Source organism: Populus alba, chromosome 1 (assembly GCF_005239225.2).
Source record: "Populus alba chromosome 1, ASM523922v2, whole genome shotgun sequence".
In the NCBI taxonomy this organism is placed as follows: domain Eukaryota; kingdom Viridiplantae; phylum Streptophyta; class Magnoliopsida; order Malpighiales; family Salicaceae; genus Populus; species Populus alba.
Window position 1 is genome coordinate 10,802,457 of NC_133284.1, and position 14,713 is coordinate 10,817,169.

Genomic DNA, 14,713 nt, shown 5'->3' on the forward strand with positions numbered 1-14,713 from the left:
TCATCAAAATATAAAATTAGCACACCAATCAACAAAAATAGATACAAAACTACTTTAAGTATGACTTCACAATTAAATACAAGGTAGGAAAAGAGAATTTGATGGTTGATGCTTTATTTAAGATACATGAGGATTTTAATGAATGTTATTTATAGGCCATTACTTCTTCAATTATGGGTTAGGTAGAAGAACTCAAAAGTAGCTATGTTATTAACTTGGAGATACATTGACTCATTAAACAAATAGAGGGTGGAACTTTAAGTTCTCTAAAATAACAATTGAAAATGAAAATCTTATTGTACAAATGAAGAATTTACTTTGGTAAAAAAATACCCTTTCATCAAACCTGCTATCATGCAATATATATATGATAGCCTCATAGTAGGCCATTTAGGATATAAGAAGACCCTAAAATGAGCTAAAAAAAGATTTTTTTTTTATAGGTATAAAGTCTCGAGTAAATGATTGCATCAGAAAATATAAAATATGTCGACAAGCTAAGGTGGAGAATATTAAGTCCTGTAAAAATCTTGACTGGATTTCATAGATATCTAGAAAAAAACTATCGACTTCTTGCATGCCCATTTATTCCATTAAAATTATCATATATACTAGTAACATGCTTAACCTTTCCAGTAATGAAACTAATTTTGGTATTATGTTGAAGATCACTTATAACAATTTTTGGAGCAACCTTTTCAAACTTTAACTCAACAAGAAACTTAACACTATAATGATGAAACAATATCAACCATATATAATTTATATCATCATTAAAGATCTACTTCATAGTTTTTATTTAAAGTATTTCTTTGAAATTATACTTGATAGGTCGATCCTCACATCTCCTTTTGTTTTAGCTATTTATCCTAAAAGTCTCCTCATCGAGAACTCTTTGACAACAATAGAGGAACCAAGCCGCCTACTATAGCGGGGCGACTTTTTTGTTTAATAATAAGTCTCAAACGATTATCCCTATATTTGGTAAAGTTTACGTCTATTCCCGGTAGGGTACATATTCCTTTTGATTTCTCTTTTATAGTCGTTATCCGAATTCGCTCAAGTGTGTCCACGCCTAAATTATACTGAATGGATTGATATTTACTTTACATTCTTCTCACCAAAAACTCCCCAATGATGATAGAGGAACCAACTCACCGGTTGTGGTGAGGTGTGAGGTTATTAAAAATATTTTTTTGACACAATAAGAAATATACAATATAAACTTGAATTGTAAAATAGTAAGTAAAATATTTTAACTAATTATATATTTAGAATTCCAATCAAGTAGTAAATAACACAATTAAAATAAAAGTGAAATAAACAATACAAAAGTTTAAACATCTTAAAATACATAGTTCAAATAAAAAATCATACATGGTTTAAAAATATTTTCTGTTTCCATAATATTTCATTTCTACAAACAGAATATCTGCAATCTCAGGATGAATGTTGCATGTTCCTTGTCCTAGAGTTTTAACGAATATCTAAACAAGAAATAAATACAGCTCATGGTCTAGTATTTGTAAAACCACCATAGAATTAATTGATATCTAAACAAGGAATAAATCAAGCTTACCTTTACATTCATAACCATTCTACATAATACATATCATTTATATAACACCGCTTTAAACATATTATTCATTTCTTTAGTTCTATAATTCAATTATGATCATACAACTTAATCATCAAATGGGGAAAAAAACAACAATGCAGAGCATATAACTTAATCATCAAAAGGAAAAAAAAAAAAAAACAATGCAAAATTAAAGAGTTCACAATATATCATTGCTTTATTCATTTATGCAATTGAATAAAGTACCTTTTCGAACAGGTAAATGATAGATAAAAGCAAAACTTTTTTTTCTAAGTATTTGTGTTATGCAAAAGTTGCAACTAAGAGCCATTGTTCAAAGTGCTCACAATAACCATGAAGCTGACACTTTGCTTAAAAGAAAACAATATAACAAAAACAAGACATGCTTTGATGAAAATCCAACACATAAACACATAATCAACTCCACTTCTAGACTATCTAGCTCTTCTCCTCACCTACAATAGTTCAAATAATGACAGAAAACTAAATGGCAGCAAGACAACCTTAAAGATCCCAACATCGAAATAAAAAAAAAAAAAACAAAACTAAGCAAATGAAAAGCAATGATAGGAATCTAAATTTAGGAAGAACAATGACAGGATTTAAGTAATTTATTGCAAACCCATCTCCAGAAACAAGTCTTCAAGAATCAAATATGTCAAGAAAAAAAACTAATCTAATATAAAAAGGTGGGACACAAGAGCACAGAAGATGGAGAGTAGAGTAGAAAAGAGAGAGAGAGAAAGAGAGAGTTGCGGAACCAGCTAGGAAGAACTTGAGTTTTGAGAAAAGACAAAGGGGAAAAAGGAGACTAGTGACTGGAGTGTAAGTGATGACCATACAAGAAAGGGAGTCAATTAATCATTTTTTTATTTTTACCAAACTTGTTAATTCAGTTTGAGTTTATCGATTTAACTGAATTTGATCGAGTTTATTAATTTTCGAGTTTTTAACTTGATTTTTTATATATATATATATATATATTTCATAAAATCATATAATTTTAATAATCAACTCATAATTTTAACAATAACACTAAGGTGCTTTTTTGGTTTGACAAATTAAGACTCGGATGATTATCCCTGTCATCGAGAGTTTACGAGTTTAAATACATTCTCGACGGGGTATATTTTATGACGGGGAACCAGAATGATGTAAAATCTCAATGAGCAATGCAATCATGTAAGGAGGTGCACCGGATAATCCTGCGTCCAACAACTTAACGCTGGCGAGGAGTTGAAGAAAGTTGCCGTCAATTGACTGTTAAGAACAAGGCACGTGCTTCCTTCTGTTCTCTAATCTAACCCACCAATAAAAATAAGAATCGAAAATAATTACAAAAGAATTATTACTTACTAACCCCCACCCTCCCAAAATAAGAAGCCAATGCCAACACATTCGATCAAGACATCATTAAAAATAATCGAAAAGACTTGTCATTGATCTCTATAAATTCAATCCATTCAAACACTGCAACTTTCTCCTCTCTTGATGATCGAAAGCAAATAGAGTTGTAATTTAGAAAATGAAAGGCGTCTTCTCGGCGCCCGGAGATTATGTCTACTTCAAGTCTCAAGTTCCTCTCCACAAGATCCCTGTAACTTTCTCTTCTACCCTCTCTCAATTCTCTCTCTCCATCTGATTTCTATAACATGGGTTTTAATTTTAGCTTCCAGCACTCTACTGGGTATGTCTTTGTTTTATCGATGATCTCCTTTTCCCCAGTTTAATTCTCTTGATCAATTGTTGAAATTGTGTTACACTTTTGATGTTATAGCTTGATCTGGGTGTGTTTATTTGCTGCTTTTTATTGACTGTTTTACTTGTTAATTCACCCGGTGTGTTTTCGTTTTGAGTCAATGCTGAGGTTGCTGATGAGCTTGTATGTGTATTGCTGTCCTCGTACTAGGATTGATTTGAATGAAAATTCTTGAGATAGGAATTTCGTGCTCTGTAACTGCTTCAGGTTTTTGCTCCCTTATCCTCATTTTGATGATCTGTTGATGAGTGTTTTATTAAATTTTCTTATGAGCTTGGTTTGCTAGAAATAATTCAATCATATGAATGCTGGTTTTATTTTATGTACTAATTTTGCAACTTATTGCATCAATTTTGTTGACTAGGTTATCTTCACCTGTTGTTTTTGTTTCTTAAAGCACAGAAAAGTGGCACGACAGTTTATTTTCTTGCCGCTTCTTTAGATTATTCTGTTCTTAGCATTGGCTCATAGATTGAACATGTAGCTCATTTTCTCCGGTTGTGTTTTCCTCTTAGATTGGCACAAAGCAATGGAGATACTACGATTTTGGTCCAAAAGTGGTCCCACCACTCATTTGTCTTCCTGGAATAGCAGGAACAGCAGATGTTTACTATAAGCAGATCATGGCATTGTCCTTGAAGGTAACTGTGTATTATAGCTCCTGATAGTATCATTCATACAAGTACTTGGATGTGTTTTAATTTTATTTTCTTTCCCTTTTCTCCTTGCTTTTTTTTTTTTTTTTGAAGAATTTGTCAAGGGCTTAGTAACTCTAGTTTCCCATGTTGGGCATCTTCTTCCTCTAACCACCAGCACTTACTTTTGGAGTGTGATGTCATGTCCTGAAGTGTGGAGAATTCATGTTGGACCTAATGCTGGATGGGAATTATAGTTGTCATAACATCTATAGGCATGCTATTTCTTTAAGAAAATAGACAAATCAGCTAAAGAGTTATTAAATTTGTTCGCCTGGAAAGGTTTATTCTTTGCATGATCTAGTATTTATGTACTATGAAGTTAGTATTTCTGCAGTTTGAGGAGGAAGATTGTGAATGGCCAGCATTCATATTTTTTTTCTTAATTATGAGCCCTAAAGTTGTATCCTTGGAGTAGATTTTCTCCTTTTCCCCATCTTACCCATGTGTTACTAAAATTGGCTGCAATATGACCTCTTTTATACCTTACAAAGTCTGCATGTGAATCTTACCTTTTGTATCTGCAACAATTGCAAATTTAATTACTTATTCCTTAAATTGAATTTTAGCTTGTTTAAAAATCAAGACCGTGCTGAATCATTTTGCACTCTGTGGACTGCTTGAACTCCATTTTCCAACTGTCAGAGTGTTAACTTGGACTCCTTGTGCCAACTGTCAGAGTGTCAGCTTGAACTCCTTGTGCCAACTGTCAGAGAGTATCTTTATCATTTTATAGAATTTGTCACTCCCAAATTATCTCTACATACTTGGAAACTATAGTTTTAGAAAGTCAAACAGGTGTCATCATATGCATGTGTCATTGTTAAAAGGAATCACTTATCTCTACTTTGATTATTTTCCTTTTGGTAGCAAGTAAAGTGCCCTTTCTGTCACCACAATTGTTACTTGTTTCTGGTTTGTGATTCCAATGTTGTTGATAGTTGGCGGTGTTCATATTAAGGTCATCCAGTATAACATTTTGCTATTTTTCAGGGTTACCGGGTAATTTCTGTTGATATTCCACGTGTATGGAATCATCATGAGTGGATTCAAGCATTTGAAAAATTTTTGGATGTCATTGATGTTCATCATGTAAGAACCTTCATTTGTATATGGCATCTACTGCTCTTCATGCTTACTATATATTATTGTTTGTCACATGCAATTTTTCAACTGGTACTTTTGCTTTAGAATCTTCTGCCTTTTGTTTCATGTGGCTTAATATTTATATTTGGGATAGAACATGGTACTTCAAATACTTAAAGGAACCAACCTCTAGATCATCCTTTGCCTAGCTGGTATCCCTTGTCTGCAGACACTGGATTTGGAATCCATTTTGAAACGGGTTTGCTAACCTATACATTATAATATCATAGCACCAGCCACCCCCATTTTGCCAGGAACATTTTATGGTAACAGCCTTTTTTCCTGTACCAGCACCCATTTTGGTTGTGATCGATATGTTCCAAAAGAACTGGAAGTCTGGGCTTGGAGGCACATATTCAATGGGAATATTTTTGGGCTTGCATTTCTAATTGGATGAAAGGCAAACCTGTCTTGGTAGAGCTCACTGCACAAGGAGTTGATCTCAGTAGATTTTACAAAGCTATATTTAATAGTAATCATAGCTTATATCATAACCTGAAAGTGGCATGATTAGAATCTGAGTTCATGAAACCTGTACATTTAGATCATATTGTTTGGTAGCATTAATTACTGAGGATTTGTGTGTGCGTTGGTTATCTTAACAGATACATCTTTATGGTACATCTCTTGGAGGCTTCTTAGCCCAACTTTTTGCACAACACCGTCCAAGGCGAGTGAGGTCTTTGATACTATCAAACACATTTCTGGAGACACGCAGTTTTGCAGCTGCCATGCCTTGGGCTCCTGTGTATGTGGTCATCATGTTGCTTATGTTTATTGATGCATTACCTTTTCCTGTCGTCAAACCACAAAAGCCATTTGTGGTGTTCATATAAAAAATACTGCATATTCACACAATATAAATTGAACAAGAAATTATGTGATCATGATCAGTAAAAAAGTGGTAGCGCCAAATTTGTAAAAACAAACTAGATGCAACTCTAGTTACACGCTAAAATGATAGGGAAAAAATGGTCTATGAGGGAGTTTGTTGATAAGCAGGTGCAATTGACTAACACAATTATTAGTAGGCAGTGATTTTATTAGTTTCAGACTGTGTTATGTAAATTTGACACAAAATCTGCCAATTTACTTGTAACTGAGCTAAAATGAGGCTCTAGACCTAAATTGTTTTTTGAACAGGGGTATCCACATCCAAGAGAAAACATGAAATTCCGGGTTTACCTTAAAATAGAAAACATGAAAAGGTGTTCAACAGTCCTGGAATTGCTGGAATAAGTATTCTGTTTCTGTAATGAAAGTATATATTTATATAGCATTAGTTTCTCCATGAGTGGAGATATTTCAGCACCGATTGTGATGGAAAATGTCTGTCAAGTTGGAGTGGATGAGGAGATTCTAACGATGGTTATAAGGCTAGCTATCAAATGCATGATGATAAAGAACAAAATATACCTAAAAGGAGTGTGATTAAAAATGAAGATGAGGATTATAAGATGTAGGCGTGCTTGGATGCAAGAATATCATAGATTGAATGCATCCCACTCAAGGTGGAGATGGGACCAATTGACAAACAAGTTTCTAGAGGACAGGTTAGATAATTGAATCATGTGCTTCTTATGATTTATATAATGATTTACATTCAATTAGAGAGGAAAAAGTAACTTGAGAATCACTTAGGTTGAAGTAGTAAAAAGAAAAGAATTTAGCTCTGAAGCAAGAGAAAAGAATTTAGTTTTCTAATCTCTCAATCATACTATGGGACAAACAGGATACTTCTTATGATAATTGAACTGGTCAAGGATGAAGGTGCAGGTTATGTAAGTTGCTATTGAGGGAGTTGTTGATAACAATCAGGTTTCATAACTGTTGATGCATTTAACCACCAACTCCTACTATTGTGAGATTGAAATTTAGTTAAGTTTCTATTGCATCTATTGGCAATTCATAACTACCCAGCATAGAGTTTTCTATGTTCGCAGAAATGCTGAAAACATTCACCTTCCATGATATGTAAAGGTTATCAACTACTTTTTTTAAGATTTTAACCTCAATGAATTTTATTTTCATTATTTTTGTTGTATGTTCTTTGTAGTAATCTGTAAATCTACTCTTCTTAACAAATTGACTTCAGAATTTTTGTATTGGTTATGCAGTGTTAGTTGGACCCCTTCCTTTCTGCTTAAAAGATACGTCCTAACTGGAATTCGTGATGGTCCTCATGAACCATTTATTGCGGATTCAGTAGACTTTGTTGTTTCTCAGGTAAAGTCTCAATTGTCCAGTTACTTCTATGATGGCTTTAAGCAAGTGACCATGATTTCTTGAAGCAATCTCCTTTATGCATTTAGGAATCATTATTTTTTCCAGAATACTGTATAAATTCCTTGTTTTAAGTGACATAGCTATTGACGGAGGAGCAGTATGAGGTGAAAATCATGTACAGTTTTGTTTTCTGGAATACAGTATAACTTCCTTGTTTTAAGTGAGATTGTTTGTGTGTCCATATTGTTCCTTATCATGTTGTAGTATCTTCAAGTCACTCTTCAGGATTGGGAACTGTGATTAGAGATTGCCATGCAATCAGTGTGTGTTTCTGGTCTTGGGTACCCAGCATCATGTAGGTTTTGAACTCTCATTAGGTGCTGAATGCTGAATGCCCTTTTAGTGGGTTGGTGCTCCAACTATTTATGCAAGGCATTGAGAATATTTTTTTACAGTTGTAAACTAATGTAGGTTTGACCTCAGTTTCCTTTGAACAGGGGGGCAAATTTGCTTTGCAACAGAAGCATCTTTGTTCAAAACATCTTAGAAGTATTATTTACTATACTGTAGCATATTGAGTACAGTTTTACACTTTTTTTTAACTTGAACCGAATTGATTTGTCATTTATCTTGGCTGTCATCACTGCTTCTGTCTTATGTTTTAAACAATACCGTGGTGTAGTATGGCCTTTTTGTGTTGTTTATGAATGCTGAAATTCTGACTGAATGAAGGTTCCTTTTTTCTTTCCAAGAAAAAAAGGTTGAATGTTGTCATGTTGATTATTGTTTTTGTTTCTTAGTTTCCCTCTTGGTTCACACCCCCCCCCCCTCTCTTTTTCAATATTTTTTTAACCTAGGAACCAGTCTGGACCTCAGCCACCTTTTGTGGGCACTTCCTGAATCCTCAACTGTCTTGTCCAAAGGCTGCCATTTTAAATGGAAAAACATGTGCTACATTGAAGAACCTGGTTCATCTGTTGGTTTTATGAAATGTGATTTTCAATTCAGGTCGAAACACTCTCAAGAGATGAATTAGCCTCGAGGCTGACTTTGAATGTTGATGCTGCTTCTGTTGGATCTCTTTTACTTTCAGATTCGTTCATCACTATAATGGATGTAAGTTTATCAGAAAACTGTTTCTACAGGTTTGCTTTTCGATTCCTTTCAGTACCCATCAGCCATAACATGAAGTTTTCTATTGCTACCCATGTTCTTGTTGATGATTTCGAGTGGATAAGATGCTCTCCCTTGTGGATACTCGATCTAATTTTAAGTCAATAATGTTCTCCCTCAGTTAATATGTTTTATGATCTGAGTTTCTAGGACACTGAGAAGCCATGTTGCTTAGTGCCATTTTTCCAAGTGCAATTTATTTTATTTTTATTTTGCATCTTGCTTCTGGGCACTGCAAATACTTGAATTCTTAATGGTTCTTGGTGTTATAATACAGTATTCCTACTTGAAGGTTTCTTTTAACTTAATGCCGTAAGATGGAAATTAGGGGAAAAAAGTATATGCTCTATGGGTTTTTTTGACATGTGCTACCATTTCCTCCTGAAGACGAATGATTATTGTGCAATTCCTCAACAACTCAAAGATCAATTGAGTGAAAGATATCCTGAAGCAAGGCGAGCTCAGTTGAAGACTGGAGGAGATTTTCCATTTCTTTCACGCTCAGATGAAGTCAACTTGCACCTTCAGGTTAACAAATATCTGTATTTGCTCACAAGCAATTTTATGTTTATTGCTCTTGCCTGCTGACACTGCACTGTATTCCGTGATTGGCTATCTGCAACATGCAGCTACACCTGCGACGGGTTGGGGTAGAAGCTCGACCAGACTTGGTCCGGGGCATCCCAAATGATGGCACCGGTGGGAGCTATAGTGAAAGTGAGGATGGTAAAGGAGATCGAGATGATCAGCCCAAAGATGGCAGGGGAAACTCAGAAAGTCCATCCAGGGAAAGTGAGTCATCTCCAGCTCCAGAAAGTTCAGAATCTCATGGTTTAGATGAGCAGCTCCTCAATAATGCAAAATATCCATTCAATGGTCAGCAAGAGAGACTACGTCTCTGTGAACTGTTGAGTAAACAACAGATCATAGCCTCTGAACTCCATTCACGATTTACTGTGGAAATGTTTCTTCAATGTTTGCTTTTCATTCGTGTGGGATCATTGTACATCATTTCCAAGCTGTTTCCAGAAACTCTAGAGAATTGGTGTAAAGTAGATATTTGCATGGCTGCTCACGTGGTTGTATAAGATCATACGATTGCCCGGAGGTTACTAGTGTTTTGGTCGAAGGAACAGTTTGATATTTTTGTAAAATTGTCGTTCGAGATTTTTTTTCATTATTAAAATGGTCGATTGAATACAGTGCATGCCTAGATTTTTTAAACTAGCTTGCCACCAGTTGGTTGCAAGTTTGGCTGAATTTATTGCTGCCCTGCAGTCGGAAGCCCTGGAATGGGGAGGCATGCAGGCCATGAAAGAGAAGGTTTGATATGATTGAATTTGTTTATTTGTCAAGGAAGATAAGATTCGATACCTCTTAAGAGGTGGAGTGGAGGGATAAACTGGATTTATAAAAATCACAATGTAGCATGAATGAATTAGCTGATATGTAACTATTTTTTTGCAATTGGAAAGAGGGTGTTGTGGCTTGAAGTTGTAATAAACTATATAAAGGATGACATTGCTCTTGCTTTCTGTTTTATTCTTTACAAGCCAAATTTGAAAATAAAAATAATTTATGTATTTAAAAAAAACTCTCTAACTGATTGTCAAAATTCAAAATAAATAATTTTTTGGTTTTAATAAGTTATATAATAATTTTGTTAGACCAATTTATATATATACACAAGCAGTTTAGGTTATATGCAAATTGAGTTTAGGTTATTAGCGAGTGTTTCGGGATTACAGATTGTGGTTTAAATAGGTTTTTTTTTCAAAAATATATTTTTAATTGTAATTTTAAAAAACATATTTGGTTAAAATTATTATGAGATATATTTTTACATATAAAATTATTAAAAAGCAAGTTTCCATTAATAAAAAACATTATTTTAACTTAAAAAAAAAAAACATTATTTTAACTTTTACAGAATCAAGATTTGAAATGCAATTAATCAATAGACCCAATATAAAAAGCAAAACATATTTAACTAACCAAATAATTTTTTTTCTATAATTAAATAAAAAATGGAAATATAAAAGCTACCAATTAAAAGTAGATTCGTATCGGGCTCCTAGTCTTAACAAACAAATCCTAGCCAAACTGTTAGCAGCGAGATGAGCATTGATCCTTCTCAACTTATTCAGTGCTTATTTAAAAATTGGAGTATAGGTCATGATCCAGCTTACTTGTACAGGAGAGGGGGAGAGCATTCGTAACTTTCTTTAAAAACGTAATCCGATCACATACGGACTAAAAAAGAGCAATCTTCATTGAACAGAAACAGTCAGTTCAAATCTTCAGTTTTATAGTGTGAAACCTAGCCATTTTTAATATATATATTTGTAAATTTTGTTCAGTAAAGTATTCTTTAATGATGAAAAATTGATTTCAATAGTGTATGATGAATTGATTTCAATAGTGTATGATGAAAAATTATTCAATAGTGTAATTTCAACCTGGAATGAGGTTCAACCATGGCATTTTAGATGATCAAAACCAAGCTGCCTTTCGATTAACAGAAACTACAAAAACATCACTGTCTTAAAATAATAAGGAACTACCACCAGAACAAGGAAAAAACATGAGATAAAGCAACGCATAGAACGACTTGTATTGTAAGAGAAATTTCAGAGTACAAGCTAAAACTTATAATCGGAACAGTTCACTCACTTTCAATGCAACTAGAGTTATCCTAGTAAAAGAAACCCAGCACTTTGCCACCAACATTCTTTCTTCTGGCCTCTTCATGGTCCATAATGCCAGCAGAAGTTGTCAAGACGATGTATCCAAACTGTAAAATTCAGCCAATAATATGAGGTCATGCAAGATATTCCACAACGAGGAACTAGTTCAGTACCCATATGAACAAATATTTCTAAACAGGAGCAACATATTTCATGAAAATGGATACAATAAAACACCCTGACAAAATTGAAGTTGGTATAAACTTATAAAGCTGAAAAGAGGTAACTTGGTGGCAGACAGTAAACTCTAAACAACTTGATTCTGAACATCCATTCATAAACTTACAATATCTTACCATTCACATTTCACACAAGAAGCTGAATCTACATATTGAATTTGAACTGAATAGAAAGTTTGGAGCTGACCTGTCTTGAAGGGAGCAACCTTGCAGTCCAGGTTTCAATCTCCTTGACACCCACATCAAAACGTGGACTGATAACACCACATTTGTTCAGTCTTCCATTCAATTCGACCACAATTTTACCAGCCCTGTGATCATCAACAAACTCAAACTCGCCAATATATCCTGCAGTAAAACCAAATAAACTATGGGCTCTGGTTTAAAGTAATTACACAACTAGAAATAGAATCTGGTTAAAATGACATTGTACCGTGCTTCTGCATCACCAAAAGAAACTTGATGATCACCTTTGAGGAAGGCCTTATCATGACCTGACGCTTCCCACGTTTCTCTGCGTTGTACATGCTCTTCAGAGCATCATTCAATACGCTAACTCGCACCATTGTTGCTGCTACACATGCATGTTAAGAAAAAATGTTTAACAACTAGCAAAAGATGTCTAAGAGAATACAAATTAACATTCTAAAACCAAAATGGCTACACGACCTTTGGTTTTCCACTCTTGAGATAATGTTTATTCAACAGAGGCCAGAGGATGAACAAAGCCCCACCATAAAATCCTAGTTTTTCTTGATATAAGCGGCTTATCAGCCAACCTTGAATCAAGCTATTTGCTAATCTAAATAATTAATATCTTTAGCCATTCAGCGACTACATTCGAGGCTTCGGAAGCATAGTAAACCCAATAAAGAAATTGTTTTTAAGTTACACCTATCAAGTAGCTATATCCAAACCGATCAAATCAAGCTCCAGGACTCCCTTCAATATTTTCACCTTTTTTTTTCAATTCCCAGCAACCAAACAAAACATAAATCACCATATCCATACCTAGAGCTCCGGACTGTGAAGTAATGAAACATAAACGATCTTATAAGAATCAAAAGTCAAGCTTAATTCTTTTGAGCAAAATTGAGTGAGAAATTAAAAAAAAAAAATGATAGATTTCTTTAAAAGGGACATTCGATTTATTGATGAGAACAGATCGAAAGAAGCATAGATGACGGAAAATCAAAATCATACTAAGAAAGAAAAGAATAAAAGAAGTACCGCTAGCAAAAGCAGAGAGCGATCTGCAGAGGCGCCTTCCTAGCTAGGGTTTTGAGTGAGTAGAGCTGTGAAACGTTGATGAGAAATAGGGTTTTAAATGAGGCTTAGGTATTCGGGCATTCTGTGACAAGTCCAGCATTACACGAATGGGTTGGCATCCTAGATTCAAGCCCATTCTAGCCCGTCTCGTAAGCTCTTTATTTATTTATTTACTGGAAAATAATGTTTTTAAATATTTTTTAAAAAGTAAATTGTTTTCTAATGTTTGATAGAATTATAAAAAATAAATTAAAAAATATTTTTTAGTGTTTATCTATATAAAAGAAAATGAGCTGAAAAATAAATTGTTTATATATTTTTTCAAGTTTATTAAAATAATAAAGAACAAATTTTACAAATAAAAAATTTGAATGAGAATAATATTAAAAAAATAATTTAATTTCACAAATTATATCAAATAAAATAAATAAAAATAAAAATAATAGATATCAAATCTAACAAATAAAAAAGTTCAAAGACGATAAAATAAAAAAAATATAATTTTAAAAATTATTTCAAATAAAATAAATAATAATTAAAAAAATAAAGATCAAATGATAGATAAAAAAATTTAATTAATAAAATAATAAGAAAAAAAAAACAAATAATAATCATAAAAATAAAGATCAAAGTTGATATAAAAATCCAATGAAATTAAATTCTAAGTGATGAAATTGAAAAAAAAAATTCAAAACAAAATATATAACAATTAAAAGTTTGAGGATCAAATTTGATATAATCAGCAAATAACATGATATTTTAAAAAAATATATAATTTTTAAAAAGTGTTTTCCGCTCAAAATAAAAGGAAAATATTTTTCTGGAAACCAGACTAATTTTTTCTTTTAACTGGAAAGTGTTGTCCGCTAATTAATTTTTTTAATAATAAACAAACGCATGAAAGTTTATAAAGTGATTTTCATAAAATTATTTCTCATGAAACACATAAGGTCTTAGAAGAAAAATAGAACTGAACGTGTTCTGAAAATCATAAATCATTTAAAAATGAAATTATATCTTTAATGACATATATTATAACATATTTATATTGAAAATAATATTTATGGCCATGAGGTGTGTGTGTGTGTAAACTCAAAGAAAACGCAAAATATTCGTAATTCTATATTATCTAGAGTCCATAGAAAGTGTCCACTTCCTCTCCCGTTTAAAAACAAATTGATGAAATTATGAGAAAGATGCAAGCAGACGAGGTAGGATGGATAATAAAAGACGAGCAAAAAGTTGTAACAAAAAAACAAAATTCAATATTATAGATATATTTTATGAATCATGATTTTTAATTGAAAGATAAAAAGATAATGCTTATTTTCAATAAAATAAATTTTAAAAAATAATAAATTGAAAAGGAGTGGTTAACAATAATGACAAAATAAATTAAAAATGAACCACAGTGTTCATCACTGTAACTCTAAACATGTATGTCTGGAAGTATGATTGCGATTATTTTTCAAAATATTTTTCACTCGGAAATGTATTAAAATAATGATTTTTTATTTTTAAAAAATTATTTTTTATATTAGCACATCAAAATGATTTAAAAATTGTTTTAAAAGCATTTTTGAAATACAAAAATAAACATGATTTTACAAAACTTAGTTAAAAAAGCATGTAAAAACTGCTTCACAAAAACTGTGTTTCAAACTCAATTTTTTAATGTGTCCCGCAATATAAAACACAATTTAGTTTGTTACTGAATACCTTGTTGTATTTGTTGCACCGCAAACGCAAAAGTAGGTGTAAGACAAACGCAACCTAATACAAATGTTAAACTAGTTTATAGGATTGTGTCACACTGCATTTTAAAACAATTTTTTTTAATATAATTATTAACTTGTTAAACTTGTGATCTAGATCATGAGAATAAGATAAATTCATGAAAAGCAAATTAAAAAAATTAT

At 32.5% G+C, this 14,713-nt stretch overlaps 2 protein-coding genes across 4 annotated transcripts; one reads left to right on the forward strand and one right to left on the reverse strand.

Annotated features, from left to right (window-relative positions):
• The first annotated feature begins 2,943 nt into the window (after positions 1-2,943).
• On the forward strand, positions 2,944-9,801 carry LOC118036094 (uncharacterized). 2 transcript variants are annotated; one of them, XM_035041791.2, is made up of 8 exons: positions 2,945-3,197; positions 3,875-4,000; positions 5,048-5,146; positions 5,806-5,948; positions 7,318-7,426; positions 8,435-8,542; positions 8,987-9,127; positions 9,229-9,801. In XM_035041791.2, the coding sequence occupies exons 1-8, from the start codon at positions 3,126-3,128 to the stop codon at positions 9,685-9,687; spliced, it is 1,257 nt and encodes a 418-aa protein (XP_034897682.1). In that variant the 5' UTR covers positions 2,945-3,125; the 3' UTR covers positions 9,688-9,801. The 2 variants fall into 2 exon arrangements, with proteins under 2 accessions (XP_073260052.1, XP_034897682.1); XM_073403951.1 differs by lacking the exon at positions 5,048-5,146 and having other exon boundaries at positions 2,944-3,197.
• Positions 9,802-11,189: 1,388 nt separating this feature from the next.
• LOC118036095 (small ribosomal subunit protein uS8z/uS8w) lies at positions 11,190-12,896 on the reverse strand. 2 transcript variants are annotated; one of them, XM_035041792.2, is made up of 4 exons: positions 12,756-12,896; positions 11,959-12,096; positions 11,713-11,873; positions 11,190-11,393 (listed from the first exon to the last, which is right to left on the reverse strand). In XM_035041792.2, the coding sequence occupies exons 2-4, from the start codon at positions 12,089-12,091 to the stop codon at positions 11,295-11,297; spliced, it is 393 nt and encodes a 130-aa protein (XP_034897683.1). In that variant the 5' UTR covers positions 12,092-12,096; positions 12,756-12,896; the 3' UTR covers positions 11,190-11,294. The 2 variants fall into 2 exon arrangements, with proteins under 2 accessions (XP_034897683.1, XP_034897684.1); XM_035041793.2 differs by having other exon boundaries at positions 11,959-12,099; positions 12,756-12,885.
• Between the last annotated feature and the right edge of the window lie 1,817 nt (positions 12,897-14,713).

Coding starts and splice junctions, on each gene's coding strand:
- LOC118036094 (XM_035041791.2), top strand. CDS start 3,126: ATGAAAGGCGTCTTCTCGGCGCCCGGAGATTATGTCTACTTCAAGTCT. Junction 4,001..5,047: donor TCATGGCATTGTCCTTGAAG/GTAACTGTGTAT, acceptor GCTATTTTTCAG/GGTTACCGGGTAATTTCTGT. Junction 8,543..8,986: donor CGTTCATCACTATAATGGAT/GTAAGTTTATCA, acceptor TTCCTCCTGAAG/ACGAATGATTATTGTGCAAT.
- LOC118036095 (XM_035041792.2), bottom strand. CDS start 12,091: ATGGTGCGAGTTAGCGTATTGAATGATGCTCTGAAGAGCATGTACAAC. Junction 11,874..11,958: donor TTTGGTGATGCAGAAGCACG/GTACAATGTCAT, acceptor GTTTTACTGCAG/GATATATTGGCGAGTTTGAG. Junction 11,394..11,712: donor GGTTGCTCCCTTCAAGACAG/GTCAGCTCCAAA, acceptor TGAATTTTACAG/TTTGGATACATCGTCTTGAC.